At 45.5% G+C, this 19,658-nt stretch overlaps 1 protein-coding gene across 2 annotated transcripts in view; it reads left to right on the forward strand.

Moving 5' to 3' along the window:
* Positions 1–10,688: 10,688 nt before the first annotated feature.
* SLC39A8 (solute carrier family 39 member 8) overlaps positions 10,689–19,658 on the forward strand; it is a 32,988-nt gene continuing 24,018 nt past the window's right edge. The window contains exons 1-2 of one of the 2 annotated variants that reach the window (XR_008332281.1): positions 10,689–10,993; positions 13,217–13,889. Coding sequence is in view for 1 of the 2 variants with exons in the window: in XM_053403950.1 (XP_053259925.1) it covers positions 13,626–13,889 (264 nt within the window). In the remaining variant the exon portion in view is untranslated. The remainder of the gene's footprint in view (positions 10,994–13,216; positions 13,890–19,658) is intronic. The other variant, XM_053403950.1, reaches the window with a different exon arrangement.

Consider the following 19,658-nt stretch of genomic DNA (forward strand, 5'->3'; position numbering starts at 1 on the left):
ATATTGTTTAGTGACCGTAAGGAATCACAGGGTTTCTTAGGAATGTGCTCCACTCTTATCACAGTCACAGTTCAATCCTATGCATGCCTACCCAGAAGTACTACAGTGGTACCTCAGGTTACATACGCTTCAGGTTACAGACTCCGCTAACCCAGAAATAGTACCTTTGGTTAAGAACTTTGCTTTAGGATGAGAACAGAAATCGTGCTATGATGGCGCGGCGGCAGCAGGAGGCCCCATTAGCTAAAGTGGTGCTTCAGGTTAAGAACAGTTTCAGGTTAAGAACGGACCTCCGGAACGAATTAAGTACTTAACCCAAGGTACCACTGTATATTTAATAAGACTTATTCCCAGGTCAGTCTGAAGTAAAAGTGTGAGGAACCTCTTGCTGGACCCAGCTATCAGCCCCAGTCAGCATGACCCAATTGTCAGGGGTGGTCCATTGCCATCCATCCAGACTCCCTGCCACTGTAATTGTAGGTTTTGGCTGTTATCCCATGCCCACTTATTGGAGAGCAGGCCATACTGAACTCAACAGGACTTATTTCTGAGTAGACAGGTACAGGAAGGCAATGCTACCCTACCTTCCAACCTATTTTCAAACCAGTACCAAACTTCAGTTCACTATATGGAGATACTTTCAGGCAGCAACTGCAGAATGATCTGTAGATTCAGGCAAAGGGACATCATTCTCAATTGCCACCCAACCCTGGATGAAGATGCATCTGATGGAGAACTCTTTTAATCCAAAACCGATTTGCTGTTTGAATCAACCTGGCAAAGTAGTTTTTCTACATGTAATGAAGATATGGAATTTGCTTTACTACTAGGTGGCCAGAAGCCAAAGAGGAACATGGAAAGGTGCCATTGGTCCATCTAGCTCAGTGTTGTCTACTCTTATTGGTGGGTTTCAGGCAGGATTCTTTCCCAGCAGCACCTAGAGATGCCCTTTTAAAACTTGTGTAGAAGAGGAAAGTACTCAAGTCCTGCTTGCTAGTTTCCCATAGGCACCTGGTTGACCACTGTGAGAACAGGATGCCGGACGAGGGTCATTGGCCTGATCCAACAGGCTCTTCCTATGTTTTTATGTACATCAACAACACTGCTCTGCTCTTGTTTGTGTAGCTGGTGACGACCATTAGCTCAGATGGCTTCATTTGGGATTTGAGACATTCAAAGAGGAGATCTATTAAAAAACAGTTAAAAACACAAAAGCAGCAAATACATTTAAAGCAAAATCCTAACAACAAGTTGGAAAAAACAACCTTTTATTCAGTTCTGAAAGACCCATTTATTTGGTTAGGAAAGCTTATCAGAACAAAAATGTCCTCAACTCTTTCTGGAAAGTGCAGATAAGCGGACACTTGCGGTATCTCAGCAGGACTGCTAATTCATAGAACTGGGGCAGCTGCACTCAAAGCCCTGCTCTGAATTACTGTGGAGCAGGCTTCTGAGATCTTTGGAACTCCAAGTTGCTCAAGGGGGCAGAAGTGGTTCTCCCTTTCCTCATTTTAACCCTGCAACAACTCTGTGAGGGAAGTTCAGCTGGGAAGCAGCAACTAGGTCACCTACAACTTCTTGGCTCTGTGTGGAGTTGAATCCTGATCTCCCAGGCCCCAACTCAACACTCTTCACTGCTGTAGCATAGTGACTCTTCTCCGTCATTAGTCATCATGGCTTTTGGAGCTTCTGCATACCAGCAGTTGGAGAATAAACCTGTTTGCCTTGTTGTCAAATGAGTGGCATTTGCTTGCAGTTTCTTCCTTTAGTGCAATCAGAGGTAGGAAACTTGGCGAGTAAAACCACAGGCTATGTGTGATCTTAATGTGAGACACAGAAATGTCTGCTTATGTGAATTTGGCATGTAGCACATCATAATCCTTAAGGGATGCTCCATTCTTGGTTTTGAGAGGAGCACATGCTGTTCTTCTGTTTGAGAAGGAAGAACCCTGCAACAACCTGTGCTAGTGTTCAACTAGCTTCTTTTATCAGAGAAGTACATCACTGCTATTATGCATGCCTTGTAGTTCTGGTTTTGCCAGCTCCTTAACAAGAGTCTCCAGCCCATGCATGCAAGTGTCATATGGTGTAATATCTTTGCTGTCAACCATTCCTTCTGCCATACATACCAGGGCAGGCAGATCAAGAGGCCGGGAGCTTTTGATGCTACTCCCGAAAAATAAATGTGACAATTACAACAAAATGCTCACACTGCAGGACTAGAGAAATGCGCATCTTCTGCCTTGATTTCAACAGGTGCAGGTTCCCTCTCATCTGGAACAGGTACACCATCATCATCATCATCATCATCATCATCATCATCATCATTATTATTACCAAACCATTAAATGCTTGCAGTGGCGGACAAGCTTGAGCAATTGCTCTTCATCAGATTAATTAACTGAATTACAATACAGCCATTTTAAAATGCTATTTTATCAGTAGAAGACATTCCAAATTAAAAAACAAAAACCGTTCAAAGTATATATTTTATTTCTCCTATCAAGATGACCCCAAAGGATCAAAATTTACAATATGCACACAATACTATTTAAGAATTGTGAAATGTTTAACCAAGCTGGTATTTCCTTAAATTCTAAATTGAAAGTTTGTTAATCTGTAGATTTAATGCAGCATTTTTGTTGTCAGATAAGGTTTCATATTGCTTGCCTTTTGTTATCATACTTGTTTTTATCTCATGTCAGCTACACTGATCTTGCTTTTTGGGAGAAAAGCGTACTACAGATAAAGAATGAAGACAATAATTTGCTGACATACACAAATCTTTGCGAGGTGTGTAATGGGATTTCCATTTATCCTGCACATGTAAAGCTCTCCCAAAGATACTGTCTTTATTTTCACATAAATGCTGTTTTGACTTCAGTGCACTGTTTTATGCTGTGAAAGTGTGTGTGTGTGTGTGTGTGTGTGTGTGTGTGTGTAAAGTTAAAAATAATAGCTGGCCAGTTATGTGTGTGGGATATATATATATATATATATATAGAGAGAGAGAGAGAGAGAGAGAGAGAGAGAGAGACAGACAGACAGACAGACAGACAGACAGACAGACAGACAGACAGACAGACAGTCAGTAGTGGTTAAGAGCAGTGGACTCGTAATCTGGTGAACTGGGTTCGATTCCCTGCTCCTCCACATGCAGCTGCTGGGTGACCTTAGGCTAGTCACACTTCTCTGAAGTCTCTCAGCATCACTCACCTCACAGAGTGTTTGTTGTGGGGGAGGAAGGGAAAGGAGATTGTTAGCCACTTTGAAATTCCTTAGGGTAGTAAAAAAGCGGGATATCAAATTTAAACTCTTCTTCTTCTTCTTCTTCTTCTTCTTCTTCTTCTTCTTCTTCTTCTTCTTCTTCTTCTGAACAGGGGTGTGTGAATGTAGCAGTTTCTGAATATGGAATAGACACAAGGAGTATTGCTTAAAAAATGCACATGCAGAACGTATTTGTGGTTTTCTGTGCATCTTTTCTAAAATTGCAAATGGATAGCTGTGTTTGCCTATTTTAGCAAAAACAATTCAGAATCGTGTGACACCTTGGTGACTAATCCATTTACTGTGGATGAACTGTCATAGGTCAGAGTTCATGATGCATGAAGTGGTGCCTGAGTACAGAAAGACAGAGAGAAAAGGAAAAAAGGCCATTTCACATAGGAAGGTCCAGAGTTCAAACACTGCAAGAGATAGCTGTAGCCGGGGCGTCTTGGCTCGTTGCAGGTCACAAATGAATGCAGAATCCAATGGCACAAACAAGATGCAGTCAGTGTGGGCATGTGACTTAGTCCTAACTAACTGGCAGCTGTAGATAATAAACAGACATTGCAAAACCAAGTTCTTCTGAAGCATATTCTTTGGGGAAAGTGAAATATCCGCCCCCTCCCCTTTCCCCATTGTTATTGCTCAAGAAATATGATGCAATAGTGAGCACAGTTGAAAACTCAGCACAACAAGTAGATTTATAAACTGACCGTCTATTGCACTAAAAACCAGCATTGGCTTCCAGATGTTGGCCTAAGCTCTAGCCAAGATACCAATGTGTGAGGTGTACCATTTTAGACAGAAGGTAGGGCTACACATGATGGAATGCTCCACTATGGGGAAAAATAGAGATTCTGGCAACATAGAAACTGGCATATTATGGAGGAAGCTAGGCTAGCATCTTCTCTTCTGAAATCTAGTTTTCTATATGAATTGATATTATTAAAGATGTGGTGGACTCTGCATTCAGTTTTACCAGGTTTTTGATACAAGCACTCAGTGAGTGGGGCCTCAGTCTAGTCAATGAATATCCACCCTCAGCTATAAAGATCTGCTGCATTCTCCAGGACACTGCTGAGACAACTTTCATGTCTTGCCTCAGCTGCAGGATGACTAACCATGGTCCTGAAAACCACACCTTGGTCCCTCTCCAAGGTGCTGATCCTACCTTGAGTTTCCTCCCTTTCTGTCTGGTGCAAACTACTTACCTCCCCTTGCTTGGGTGATCATCTATCCTTAGTAGTGCACATCCCCATGGATCTGGACAAAGAGACTGAAGTTAGAAATAAATTAGGTTCCCAAATTTATTTTTTCTATTGGGAGACACTTCTAAGTTCTTACTCACTTTTCAAAATACAAGTATTTCTCCAGCTACACATATATAAACGTAGAACATATTAAAACAACTATCAAAATTCACAATGCTAGGACATAAAGAAAAGGTCAACCATTTGCTCTTAAGACAGAAATTTTATTTAAAAAATGTAAAACAAAACACAGTAAAGGAACAATTAATTAAAAGCAGACCAAAATAATACCAATGATGAAAAGTCTTCAGGCCCCACCTAACAGAGAACAAAGGGGAAGCCAAATGTACCTGTTGGAGGAGAGTTTCCCATAAATGTTTGATATGACAATGTTTGAGTCCAACAAATTTATTCTAATGTCCTTGAGGCTGGAGCATGCTCATTAATTAATTCTCATTTATTACTGGAGATATTTTGGACCAGTTTCCATGAACCCTGCTCCAGAAATGTGACTTCATGTGTTTTTGAATGCACCTGTTAAGCATTTTCTATTGTAAATGATTGATAGGGAGACGGAAGGGATTAGAATGTGGTAACGTGTTTTGATGGTGTTGGTAGTGATGGGGAAGGGAAAGCTCAAACCTGCTCATTTTCAATCCACCCTAAGTCCCTTTGAAATTTATCACACCAAGTCAATGTGCAATTGTCATGTCCAGGAACATGACTCTCTATCAGAAGGCTTGGAGAGCTAGTTTTATGATACAGATCAGAATGAATTCTTGAAATAACTACATACTTTGGGGGTTCATGTCCACTGTGCAGTGAACAATGGGAGAATCATTTAGGTTATGGTGCTCCACCTGTGAAATCACCTATCCTATGATATCAAGTAGGCACCTGAACCCCTCAGACTGATTACTTTCCCCAGATCAGGAAGACATCCTTTTGCAAGAATATCTGATGCCAGATGATTGACATGTGGGGGACCACTTGGTGCTGCGGAGTTTTGGATCCAGCCTATTGGTTGGATCTACTTTCCCACCCCTGCTCCCAAGTAGACCCTTGCTGTTGAAGAGACCCTGGGGACAGAGCCTTCTGACACCCAAATCTGCCGGAGAGTTTTGTAGTTCTCTGTTTCTTTTTCCTTTGGAGTCCTATGTCTGGGACGTTTGTTAATGTCCAGAGATTGTATACTCATAGGGGTGGTATATGATAGATAGAAGACCATCGTTGAAAGACAGGGAAATGTTGGTCTCCCAGGGTGAGAGGCTGGAAGGGGAAAGGAAAGATGCCAGGTGAGAGCTGGGTGCTATCTTCTGTGGCTGGCGAGGACTAAGAATTACTTTTAAGAGAGGACTCCATTTTCTACTTATTTGTATTTTCTGTAGCCACTATTTTATTGTATTATTAAAAAAATAATAAAAATCCCATTACACAGAAAGCTTTGTAGTTCTACAGTAGGGTTTTTTAAACTTTTCATCAAGCTGAAAAAGAAATATTGGACTGGATGTTTAATTCATAGTTCTGTCTAATGCAACTGGATAAATTTTGCTAACAGTGCTGCCATTTGTGAAAGACTAAGAGGACATACCAAATCAGGAACATAGACAAGGATGCTATTGTCTCTCTTAAAACCAGAATGGACTCCAGACTCTGCTCAGATATAAGTAAGTCCACTGCCATCTATTGACTAAGCTATATAATGGCAGTATCCACATATCATCTCGCACATGATTTGCTTTTTGCTTTTTTTGTTTTTAAAAGAGCCAGCAAATAAATCAGGGCCACTGAAACATTTTTACTCACTCATCATTACTGACATTCAGAAGACATCTTAAGGCAGCCCAGTTCAGGGAAGTTTTTAATCTGTGATATTTTAGTGTATTTTTGGTTTCTAAGGAAGCCGCCCAGAGTGGCTGGGGAAACCCAGCCAGATGGGCGGGGTACAAATAATAAATTATTATTATTATTATTATCTCTAAATCTCAAAAAATTCTGAACAATTCAGTTGGAGCAAGTGTCAGTCCAAGAAGCAACATAGCTGGCAGGTATTTTTCCTCTGTTCAAAGCCTTTCTTTCCGTAATATCTTGTGGCAAAGCATTCTTCAGACTAATCCAGCCCTCTATTAGCACAAATGCTTCTGGTTAATAAGTGCTCACTCCAGCAAAACAAAAATGCCTTTCAATGCCAGGAAAGGAGAAGAAGTAATGAACACATGCTGGAGTTGGCAGTTACAAAACAACAAGCGCTGTCAAAATAATAAATCAAGGGGCCTGAGCTAGGAGCTCTGCTCTGATAATGTGGCTATCTATTCATCAGCCCCCCACCCCAAAGAGGCCTCCCACAATCTGATATTCTCTACTCATTGCAACTATGCCTAAATGCAGACACATAATTCAGGAAGTTATGAGGAACCTTTTTTCATCTTGAGGGTCATAGTCCCTTAGGTGCAACCTTCTGGGGTCTGCATACTTCTGGTAGGTGCAGCCAGAGGCAAAAGTGGGAAGGGTAATGGGTGTGACTCTTTACCTTTGTACAAACTCACATTCCAGCCACAGAAGAACCAGGGTCCTACACACACACACACACACACACACACACACACACACTATTTCAGCAAGCAAGAGGTGGGTTCATTGGCTAGCTTAGTTAGATGGGACCATTGCAGAGCCTGAGAGTGCTATGGGCATATTTACTGCTGGGAAGATGTTAAAATGTGCAATACTTAATGCTCGTCACATGGGACTGCTGCATAGAAATCTCAACTTTCCTGTTTCTAGTCCTGGCAGACAATATTCTGGCAAGCCTAATACTGGCTCTGACATTAGGCCTGTATACTGTAATGGAATGATACAGGTTTAAATCTCAGTAGACTCAGAAATATTTGCCTCGATGGCCCACAAAGCATTGAAGCCCGAGTTATAATTAACCTTTTTAGGTAGCCCCAACTAACAGAGTGGCTTCACATGTTAAATACTGGTTTCCCCATAGAAGACCCTAGTTTCGATGGTGCATAGATCTTGCATTTGTGAACTCAAAGTGGCTCATTCCATAGTATCCAGATGTTGATGGTGACCCCCAAACTCACATTGCTCGTGGCAAACTCACGTTGGTCAAGAAAGCAGTGAATCAGCCTTGTGGAATGCCAGTCTCACTTGTCCCAAGAAACATTGTTTACATTCACTGTAGACTTCACCGGGAATAGGGGAACTCCCCTGATAATTTATGCTGGGCATGGCCATCATTAAAATGCTCTTTGGTTAGTGGAATGATCATATAAACTGCTTGTGCAACAGGCGACTAAACCTACATGACCCCCTAGATCTTATTTGCCATTCTCTCCTTTTCAAATAACTTACAGCTTAATTAAAAACAAACTTAACCATTAGGGAGAGAGGAGAGAGAGCATCCATCCTTGAGGTTAAACTTTGGCTAGCCCCCAAAATGGAGAAGGATTTTCATTCTGCAGCGGATTGGAAAGAGAAAATAATTCCCCCTGGAATTGCCGAAGAATTGAACGTTTCAGCATTATGCAAATACAGGCCGCACATCTAAAAACAGCAAATAGCCTTGTTTATTTAATGAAACTCAAAAACAGCTTTCAGAGTCAGTTGCTGACCAAATGTGGGATAGTGAAAGTTATCTGTTAGGGAAATAATAGCGTGTGGTTTTTTTTATTAAGGACTACTGAATGACCCAGTCATATGCAGAAAATAAGAGGGGTTCACATGTTCCCTTACCGTGGCAAAGTCCAGTCTCCCAACATGTTGACAAGTGGACCCACAATGTCTAAATATTTATAACTGAATCGGTGTGTTCCTGCGGTGTCAACAGTATCCCAGTATGCAGCAGTGTTGCAGTTCAGTTTACCTAGTCAACCAAAGAAGGAGGGTTTTTTAAAAACCATTTACAACAACAATTCATTAATGCAGCATGACGTGAGCACAATGCGACCATGAAACCTGATCCTGATAACCTTGTGCAGCAATGCAAGAGGTGAAGCTTTTCCTGTCTTTTTATCTCCTTGCATGTAACGTCAGCTATATTTTTGCATGCTTGGTTACTGTTAAAGGGCACAGGAATAAGTGCGACAAACGGTATCAACCCCAATGCAAGGGGATCGTTTCGGTACCATGCATTGGAAGGAATGAAGAATCCAATGCCTCTGGATTTTGTTGGACCACAACTCCCATCATCCCTGATCGTTGCCTGTGATGGATATGGCTGATGGGAGTTGGATTCCATCTGAAAGGCCACAGGTTCCTCATCCCTGGTGTATGCCAACCCTATGCCATGTTACTTGGCACACCTGGAAATGATCCCCAACAGGAGTGGCAGTGGGAAGGACTACAAAAGGTATGGTCTCTAGCAGTGGCGTAGCGTGGGGGGTGCCAGGGGTGCCGGCCGCACCGGGCGCAACACCTGGGGGGGGCGCGAGTCCAGAGGGCCCAGCCGCCTCGTGCCCTCGGCCCGCCCCTATTGTCAGAGCGGCCGGCCAGCCTCCGCCTGCTCCTACCTTGCCCACCCGATGACTGCGGCAGCGCCCGCCCCCGTGGCCACCTACCCCCGCCTCGCCCATTGGCTTGCCTCCCTCGGCCCCGCCTCTCTCCGATGGCTGCAGGGGTGTCCTGCTCGGCGCCGGCGCCTTTTTTCAGGAGGTAGGGAGGCTGGACGGGGAGGTGGGGTCGGAAGCGGGCAGAGAAGGAGGGGAGCTCGTAGCCAAAAGGGCTGCGCCGGCCGGCAAAGGGCCGGGGAAAGTTTGGAGAGGAGAAACGCACCGTCATGATTTCCCGGTGGAAGCGGCAGGATTAGGGATGGCGAAGCGTAATTACGCACGAATTTCGCTGGGTGAGAGCTTCGGGGATCGATCGGCGGAAATGGGAATCAATTGGAATATGAGAAAGAGAGAGAGGGACCATCATTCATAGGCATAGATTTGTAGGGTTAGGGGGCGCAAATTACTTGCTTTGCCCCGGGTTAGGGGGCGCAAATTACTTGCCTTGCCCCGGGTGCTGACAACCCACGCTACGCCGCTGGTCTCTAGCATGTCACAGATCCACCCCTTGTGCTGAATGGGTGTGTATAGCATTTAGCACATGCCAATTTGTCTCTGAGGTTGCTTCACCACTTCTCTAGCTCTACTCAACCCATAACCTTGCTCAATCCATTTGCAGCTGCAATAGCTGGATTCATACAAAGTGCTCCTTCCTTGATTGAGATGAGGCTGAAAATCGCCATGCAATGGTAGGCTCTGCCCTGATAGCATATCAGATCATTTCCAAGAATTGTGAAGATAATGTCCAGAAAAATCAGTCCTACCAGGGGTGCCAAATTGAATAAAATATTGCGGGGAAGCAAGACACAAACACCATTTGAATGGCAATGCTCATCAACTTTGTGGGAGCCCAGTGCCCTCAAATATTTTATTAGGGGAACTGAAGGGACCTCAGCCCCTAGGAGTTGACTCCTATGAGTCCTACAGTGCAAGAGATCTGCCTGTTTTCATAGTTTTCCCCACAGGCTGTCCCTCTGCCTTCCAGCAGCAAACTCACTAGGCCCTGGAAACAGCTGAATGGGGAATTATACATTGCACAAAAAGACATATAAGGAAGCTTTGTGTCTGGAACCCGTAAGTGGGTTGCAATGGGTGGCAGGTGGGGAAAAAGATTAAGGACATAAGGAGAGCCTGCTGGGTCTGGGTTCCAACCAGTGATCAGCCAGATGGATCTGGGAAGGCCAGAAGCAGGAGCATCATTGCTTCTTGGCCAATGTGTTAAACCCAAATACTTTTCACAAAAACTACAGCAGCTGCAGTTTCCCCCATGCAGATTCTCTCCTTTAAATGACTGGTTCAAGAATGATCTAAGGGCAGCTCATTGAAACAAGGGAGAAGGGCATTTGCAGAGCTGCTGGCAGCTCAGCTGGTCTCTCAAAGAATGAGCACTTCTGTAGTCCAGTTCTTTGGCAAGCCTCTTGCTCTGCCATTCCACCCCTTGATCCCCACCTTCATTCTCCAGGAACAGCTCGAAACAGGAACCTATCTATGTATAGAGGGACAGGTTCAGGGAAGCAAGGAATAAAGGACAGCATGTCCCCGGTGTTGTGTTGAAATGCTTTCCATATCCCTGCTTAGTCAGAAGGAATATTAGCTATTTCCCAACAGAGGCTGAAAGGCAGATCCACGTGTACTGCTTACTTTGCAGTATGAGGAACTGGAGCAGCTGAATTGGCGGCAGGAATTTGTTTCTCTACCCAATTTGTTTTGGCTCTGTCTTTTGGAGGAAAGGAAGGCTAAAACCACCGCTGGGAGGGGCCAGCCGTGGTTGGCTTTTGACCCGAGCAGTTGCACATGGCCGAGGCTATCTGGCAGTGCACAGTGACTGAACTGCAACCTGTGTCCCTCCTCAAAGCTTTATCTGTGCAAGAAGCATTGGCTATTCTGAAGGACCGCAGAAATAATCAGCGACAGCAAGAGGTAAGCAGAGAAGCAGGGCTTGCTTCCCCCCCAACCCAACCCCAGCATATGAAAACAAGATAGTGGGAGAACTTATTGTGAAAGGCGGTGTGAAACAAGACAAGCATGGGCAAATAGTTTGTGGAAGAGTAGTGGCTACCGGAATGGAGCAATAGGATGTGCAAATGTGTGAGGCTATTCTCAGGATTCCCCTTTGGTAAATACCTTGCATGTGGCAAGCTTCTGTTTGACCCTTCCAGGTGAGAAGCTATTGAGTAACCTGAGATATAGGAGCATGCGGGATTTCCCCAACTGATTGGTAGGAAGAACAGCTCGATAAGGAAAAATAAATACTAGACGATGCACCGTCACTTTTGCTGGCACGGCTCCTGTCCTTGTTGAATTTCTGCCTGTTGTGTAGCTGCTAACAAGGCAGGCAGAAACCTTGCCAGGGAAAGGGGTGTGATCTATAGTGGTCTCGAGAAGCTTAGTTGGTAGAGCACAAGACTCTTAATCTCAAGGTTGTGGGTTCGAGCCCCATGTTGGACAAAAGATTCTTGCATTGCAGGGGGCTTCAACCAGATGATCCACATGGTCCCTTCCAACTTTCCGATTCTATGATATAGTTTGAGAGCACGACTGCAGCATAATCCTATGCGTATTTACTCACCGTGTCTCACTTTAGCACTAAAACAAAATGACAGAGAACAATGATTGTAAAGGTGGGCACATGAAACGACATGGGTGAGTTTCTGAATGCTGACACAGCCTGTTTACCCAAGATGGGGCTGTGTGTACTGTGCAACAATAACGGATTGGGGGCATCTCTCATGTTGACAACTGGGACATAAGCTGCGTACGGCCGCTGTGAAATTTGTAGGGATCAGCACACCTGGAATAAAGCAAAACAAAATATCCACACATCCATGCCCTAATGACATTATTTAGAAAGTTGATAAACCCGGCCCCAGCGAGATCAGCAATGACCCTGCTGTTTTCCTGGGCAAATCTCTCATATCTGCATGCTCAGATGTTGACATTTCTGAGCCACAGCCAAGCCCTAGCAAACTATTGTTTACCATCTGAAATTGCAAAGCGCATGCTGTGCCCCCTCTCCCTTGTTAACTCTTCGGTGTGTTTCACATTTCTGAAAAGGAAAGTTTTTATGCATCCAGTTAGTGCTTCAGCAAGCAAGGGTAGTGGCGGGCCTGGAATTTTCCCCCTTGAAAGTACAGTGATTTAGAATTGCTTGCATGAGAAAGAGAAGAGATAAAGGAATGGTTTAAAGCAGAAGTGGGGAACTTCAGACTTGGGGTTCAAATGTGACCCTTTGTTCCCTGGTCACATCCATGACAGGCCCTATCTCATGCTTTATTTATTTAAATTTATACCCTGCTTGATTGTAAAAAAAAAAAATAGCACTTCAAAGTGGTTTACAAAACATAAAACAGTAACTGATCGAGGAACCTGAGCACCTTCTCTGTGAACAAGGGCAAACAGAATTGACTGGCATGACAATTCAATAATAGTGATGCTTTACAGTGGCGTAGCGTGGGGGGGTGCAGGGGGGGGCCGGCCGTACCGGGCGCAACATCTGGGGGTTAGGGTTAGGGGGCGCAAATCCACGGGTTAGGGGGCGCAAATCCACGGGTTAGGGGTGCAAATTACTTGCCTTGCCCCGGGTGCTGACAACCCACGCTACGCCACTGCTGCTTTATTCTTCACTGGCCTGGCCACATCTGGACCCCACATTTTAAGACTAAGACTGACAAATAGGAGTGGGTCCAAAGGTGGGAGATCATGATGGTGAGGGAGGTCTGGAAGAAACCCAGCCCTATGAGGAACAGTTGAGAGAGATGGGCATGTTTAGCCAGAAGGAGAGAAGAGGGGAGGGGTGCGGTTGTGGTTGAAGATAGTAAGATGGTACAACTATTGCACTAACTATTTATATTGATTTTTTAAAAATGTGTTGCTGTTGCCTCTTTTACTGTATTTCATTCTCTTACAATCTGAAATCCATGGAATTCAATTTTAATATAATAAAATGCAATGCTGAAGGATTAAAGAAGCAATTTCTTAATGGATCAATGTGTGTGTGTATGTACACGTGTGTGTGCGCATGTCCTTGTGTGTGTGTGTGTCTATATAAAAACTCCTAGCAAAAACTGGGAAACTCCACTCCTGTATGATTTCAGCTGCCTTCTCAACCTTCCCTGCCCCTATGTTCTGTCCTCTATCACGCAGGAGGAGCTGAATGCGTCTCTGCCGTCCCGTTGTCCCGTCCGCTTCTGCTGGGGAAGAAACTTCCCTCTCCGTCTCTTTTGGCTTGGCTCCTGCCCTCCCGCCCCCCTTCCATCGATCCTGCGGGCTCTCCAGGATTAGGAAAGGTCCGAGGGAGCGCCCCAAACCCTGCCCTTGCCCAGGAGGGGAGGGGAGCGACGAAGGAAGACCCGCCACCAACAGCCGCGCAGGACGCAGTGCGCCCGAGGGAGGCTGAGGCTGCGGACAGGACCTCCTCGTTGGCTCCCGCCGGCAAGGGAAGGCAAGGCAAGGCGCGTGCGCGCCGTCGGCGAAACCTTAACCCTTCGCGCTCCCTCCGTGCCGCTTCTGCTGAGCAGCTGAGCCAAGAGCAGCTGCTGCGTCGTCGTCTGCGATGTCTCTCGTGTCTCGGACGCTCCTGGCCGCCGCGCTCGCTTTGGCACTGGCCGGCTTGGCTCCGGCCAGGGCGCAAGGATCGACGCCAGCAGCCTCGCCGGCGGGGCCGCCCTTCGCCCGGGATGTCCTGGCGCTGTTCGGGGGCAACCGGAGCCTCTCGGCCAGGCAGCTCGAGCAAATGCTGCAGAAGATGGGAGCCGCGCACCGGCTGGAGGAGTCGCTGGCCGGACAGCTGGACCTGCACGTCCTGCGCTACAACCAGGTACAGTCCAGTCCCGGTCAGGCTGCCTCGGCAAAGTCCTTCGCCGCCCCCGTCTCCTGGATTCTCCCCACAAGTTGTTACAGAGGGGAAACTGAGGCGGAGACAGGAGGACCGGGTCGGATCTTTCTGCAGAGACTTGAAGCCTCCTCGCCCGGGGACGGGGCGCGGGGGAGGGCTGCAACTTGCGGTTTTTTCCACATAATTCTGATCATCGCCTTTTAACTCATTGATTGTGTGCGTTTTCGAAAATTCGTCCGTCGATGGTTTGAGCGTGGTGCTGATAGCGTCAAGGTTGCAGTTGGAGTTTTATATGGGAGAGCTGGGGGCTGGACTACATGGTCCTTGGGGTCCCTTCCAACTTTATGTTTCTATGCAGAAAGTCCCAAGTTCAGTTCACTGCATCGCCAGGTAGGGCTGGGGAAATCTCTGCCTGAAACCCTTAGTCAGTGTGGATGGGATTGAGTTAATGGCCTAATAGTCTGAGTAGGCGAAAGGCAGCTTCTGATGCACACAGCATAATTGCCATGGCCAAGAATGTTTTCATTTGGGTTCGCTCTGCTCTCTCTGCTCTCTCACCCAGGTACAACCATTTACTTCTCAAATTACCACACATTCATGCATCTGAAGAAAGAAGAGTAATAATTTTATTATTTATACCCAAGCCGTCTGACTCTAGTCTACAAAAGCCATATGTCTTTAAGGTACGACAAGGTGCTATAGTCCAACTCCAACAGTTTTCAAGGAAATTAGGCAAATTTATTCAGGATAAGGCTAGGACCCTTGACAATGATGTAGTTCCTCCAGGATCATGGGCAGTCTATCTGTGAATACTAGTTCCTGGGAAACATAGTGGGAAGCTATGCCAGTAGGTAGCTCAATAAAGATGTGGACCCAGTGTGTGGCAGGTGTGAGAAAGGTGAATTCCATGATAGGGATAATTGGGGAAAGAATTGGAGATAAAACTGCTGATATAATGATGCTGTTATACAGTTATGTGAGCCGTGCGCTTTTGCAATACGTTTTGGTTAAAGGGTAAAGGGGCCCCTGACCATTAGGTCCAGTCGTGACCGACTCTGGGGTTGCGGCGCTCATCTCACTTTATTGGCCGAGGGAGCCGGCGTACAGCTTCCGGGTCATGTGACCAGCATGACGAAGCCGCTTCTGGCGAACCAGAGCAGTGCACGGAAACGCCGTTTACCTTCCTGCCGGAGCGGTACCTATTTATCTACTTGCACTTTGACGTGCTTTCGAACTGCTAGGTTGTCAGGAGCAGGGACCGAACAACGGGAGCTCACCCCGTCATGGGGATTCGAACCACCGACCTTCTGATTGGCAAGTCCTAGGCTCTGTGGTTTAACCCACAGCGCCACCCCTACGTTCTGGTTACCTCATCTCAAAAAAAAGATATTGTGGAGTTGGGGGAAAAAATCAGAAAAGGGCAACCAGAATTATCGCTGGGATGGAGAAACTCTACTATGAGGAAAGATGACAGCATTGGGGACTTTTTTAGTTTAGAGAAAAGGCAAGTAAGTGGCAAAATGGTCAACGTGTGTACCATTAGGCATGGACAAAGTGGACAGAGAAATGATTTTCTCCGTCTCTCATAATCCTGGAACTCAGCGACATCCAGTGAAGCTGAATGCTGGAAAGAAAGTACTTATTCACACATTGTGTAGCCGAACTACAGAATTCACTCCCAGAAGAGGCAGTGATGGCCAGCCAACTTGGATGGCTTTGCAAAGTGAAATTGAGCATTGAAGGAACATATCCTAAAAACAAACATGTACTGCACAATGCGGTGGGGAAACTTTGGCTTTGCAAATGTTACTAAAACTACAACTCTCATTGTCTCTGGCCATGCTTGCCAGGGCTGCTGGGAGTTGTAGTTCCACCATATTTGGAGGGTCAAAGGTTCCCCACACCTGTACTAAGCAAAACCATGGTTTTATCATCCACATGCAAACATGTGGGCTCTCAAGGAGGAGATTGGAGCTGCTCTTCCCCTGGTCCTTTATCTCAGGGCAGCACAGCAGCAAAGCCAAGGTTTGTTCTTGGCTGCAGCTTGTGATTAATGAGGGGAGAGCTTCACCACAATTCCAGGTTGGGACAAGCTAAACCTTGGCTTAGTTGCTGCACTGAGTTAAAAGGGCTTTGGAGGAGCAAACTGGGTATGATCTTCTTCTTGAGAGCCCACCTGCTTTTGCAAAGCCATAGTTTTGCTTACTGTGACTTGCAGACCTACCCAATATGCATTTATTCAACATCTTTAAGTTTGCTTTCAGACCTGTGTTCCGTTTCTTTGTGGGCACAGTTTTATTTGAATAACAAAGACTGCCAGTTTCTGTGCATCTCATTTGGGTGCCGTGCTTGGAACAGAATGTTACGGTACAGTCCCTTGTTGGGGCTGACTTTTAGTGGGTAATGTTAAACTTGTTGGTTGGGATGTGGAGTGACAGGAGGCACTGTAGCTCAGTGGTGGAGAACATGTCTTGCATGCAGAAGGGCCCATGTTCAGCCCCTGACATCATCAGGTCTGGCTGTGAATGGGAGAGCCATTGCCAGTCAGTGTAGACCAGGGGTCAGCAAACTTTTAAAGCAGGGGGCTTGTCCACTGCCTCTCAGACCTTGTGGGGGACCGGACTATATTTTGGGGGGCAAAAATGAATGAATTCCTATGCCCCACAAATAACCCAAAGATGCATTTTAAATAAAAGCACACATTCTACTCATGTAAAAACACCAGGCAGGCTCCACAAATAACCCAGAGATACATTTTAAATAAAAAGACACATTCTACTCATGTAAAAACACGCTGATTCCTGGACCGTCCGCGGGCCAGATTTAGAAGGCAATTGGGCCGGATCCAGCCCCCGGGCCTTAGTTTGCCTACCTATGGTGTAGACCACGGGTGTCAAACATAAGGCCCGCGGGCTGAATCCGGCCCGCCAGACCTCGTCATGTGGCCCATGTAGCCGCCACCGGCCGCCGGCCACCAGCCTTCACCTTTTATTCTCGCTTTTTTTTTGACACAAGAAAGCCGCCTCTTCAGCGCATGCGCGGCAGCCTACAAGCCAGAGAACGTCTGCCCTCTAGCGGCGGCGCGGTCCCCGGTGAATTTGAGTTTGACACCCCTGGTATAGACAATACTGTGCTCAGTGGTCCAACTTGGTGTAAGAAGGTAAGGGTTTTAACTGTTGCTACAACAGATGCTCCCGAAGCAAGGATTGTTGCCAGTGCTTAGGACAGAGGTCAGCAAACTTTTTCAGCAGGGGGCCAGTCCACTGCCCCTCAGACCTTGTGGGGGGCTGGACTATATTTTGGAGAGGAAAAAAAAATGAATTCCTATGCCCCACAAATAACCCAGAGATGCATTTTAAATAAAAGGACACATTCTACTCATGTGAAATCACACTGATTCCTGGACCGTCTGTGGGCCAGATTTAGAAGGTAATTGGGCCGGATCCGGCCCCTAGTTTGCCTACCCATGGCTTAGGGCATAGCATGGACTGGACCTCCAAATGCATACCTAGTCTGAAGATCTTGTTTAGTTTGGGATAATTCTTATTGCATTTTGAGTGCTACAACTGCTAATTCAAACCTAATTATAGAAAGAAAGAAAGAAAGAAAGAAAGAAAGAAAGAAAGAAAGAAAGAAAGAAAGACAAGTGAAAGGGGCTAATGCAGAGTGAAGACTTTCTTGTTCCAAGAGGGAATTGTTCCCTTGGGAGTTTGCGGCTTTTAAGGGAAGAGCTGGTTCCATGCTGCTTTTATTGTATTTATTACTTTTGTTTTAAAAGAGATTTTATATATGCACACAGTTTTAAATCTATCCATGTCTACTTGCATTTTAATGATTGACTTTTCTGTGTTTTTATCTGTAAGCTGCCTTGAGTTGAGTCCCATCAGCAAGAAAGGCAGAGTATAAATAAATATATAAGAATAATACCACTATGGATACTTGGCTGACTGGGCATTCTCCTACTCCATTGCTCAAAACATTTGACAAGGTAGAATATGTGTACAACTCTCATAGCCATGCTGGAACCGTAAGCCTCAAGGATCTGTAAGCCTCAAGGCTTTTTACCAGCCTGCTGAATTCCAGTTCACGGCTATGTTAATACAGTGGTACCTCGGGTTACAGATGCTTCAGGTTACAGACTCTGCTAACCCAGAAATAGTACCTCGGGTTAAGAACTTTGCTTCAGGATGAGAACAGAAATCGTGCTCTGGCAGTGTGGCGGCAGCAGGAGTCCCCATTAGCTAAAGTGGTGCTTCAGGTTAAGAACAGTTTCAGGTTAAGAATAGACCTCCAGAACGAATTAAGTACTTAACCCGAGGTACCACTGTATTATATTCAAATAAATGTTGCTATTATTTCCTAACCATGCAAGTGGGGATTTATAATTCTGAAGGATGAAGCGACAGCTATTCTACAACTGGTTGTAGACGTGGTGGCAAGGGAAGGAAGAGAAAAATGGTTCCGACTAAAGCCAGTGTCTGCACACCTTTAAAGCAGCACGATACCCCCCAAAGAATTCTGGGAGCTGTAGTTTGATGAGGAGAACCCCATTCCCTTCACAGAGCTACAAAGGAATTAACAGCCAGTCCCTCTTCACAGGGAACTCTGTTAATCTAAATTGTAAACCATAGCTTTTCTATCAGGCTATACAACACACTTAAAAACACTTGACATGGTAAGTTGTGGCACCCTATGGGATGCTGACTGATCATAGCAATTCAAATACAAGGCTTGTTACACACACACACACACACACACACACACACGCACACACACACACACACAGGCATAGCAAAGAAAGAAGGTGGGAAGGGTGGATGACGTCTGAGCAGACATATTGGGAAATGTTGCTGTGTTGCAATCCGTAAGCAAAAATTCCTTTGAGAACCAGTTACCAGTTCCTTCATATAAACATCCACCCATCTGGTCACTGGTTGAGCAGGAATTGCCAACAGGTGGAAAAAGGCCAGATCTTCAGGAGGCAAATGTCTGGGAGCAGGCAGGATAATCAGCCTTTTGTGACCTAGTGACTTTCATAGGCTTGGTGCAGCAGAAGGGTGTGCTAGAATGGCAGGTTGCAAGTGGGGAGTTGTCAGTTCTCAGTGCTTGCCCATACAGCAAACTCCTTGCAAGCGAAACTGAGAGAGAGAGAGAGAGAGAGAGAGAGAGAGAGAGAGAGAGAGAGATTGAGAGAGAGAGAGAGCGAGACTGTAGATTGGTTGTCTCCTTATTGTGCTGGTTTCCTATTTGTAGGAAATGATTTGTAATGTGTAGAATCCACTACTTGCAGCCTCAAGTTGTCCAGTCATTCTACCACCTTATTCCCTTGCATGTGTTGACCAAGCTTGGAAAAGGTACAGAAAAGAGAAACAGAAAAGTTCAAGGGGGTGGGAGGACTTCCCTGTGAGGAAAGGTAGCCGCATTTGGGATTTTTTAGTTTAGAGGGGATGTGAGTAAGATATAATAATAATAATAATAATAATAATAATAATAATAATAATAATAATTTATTTATACCCTGCCCATCACTCTGGACGGCTTCCAACAAAAGATATAAATTACATTAAAACATCAGTCATTAAAAACTTCCCTAAACAGGGCTGCCTTCAGATGTCTTCTAAACGTCAGATAGTTGTTTATTTCGTTGACATATGGTGGGAGGGTGTTCCACAGGGCAGGCACCACTACCGAGAAGGCCCTCTGCCTGGTTCCCTGTAACTTGGCTTCTCGCAGTGAGGGAACCTCCAGAAG

This window comes from Podarcis raffonei, chromosome 9 (genome assembly GCF_027172205.1).
Source record: "Podarcis raffonei isolate rPodRaf1 chromosome 9, rPodRaf1.pri, whole genome shotgun sequence".
In the NCBI taxonomy this organism is placed as follows: Eukaryota; Metazoa; Chordata; class Lepidosauria; order Squamata; family Lacertidae; genus Podarcis; species Podarcis raffonei.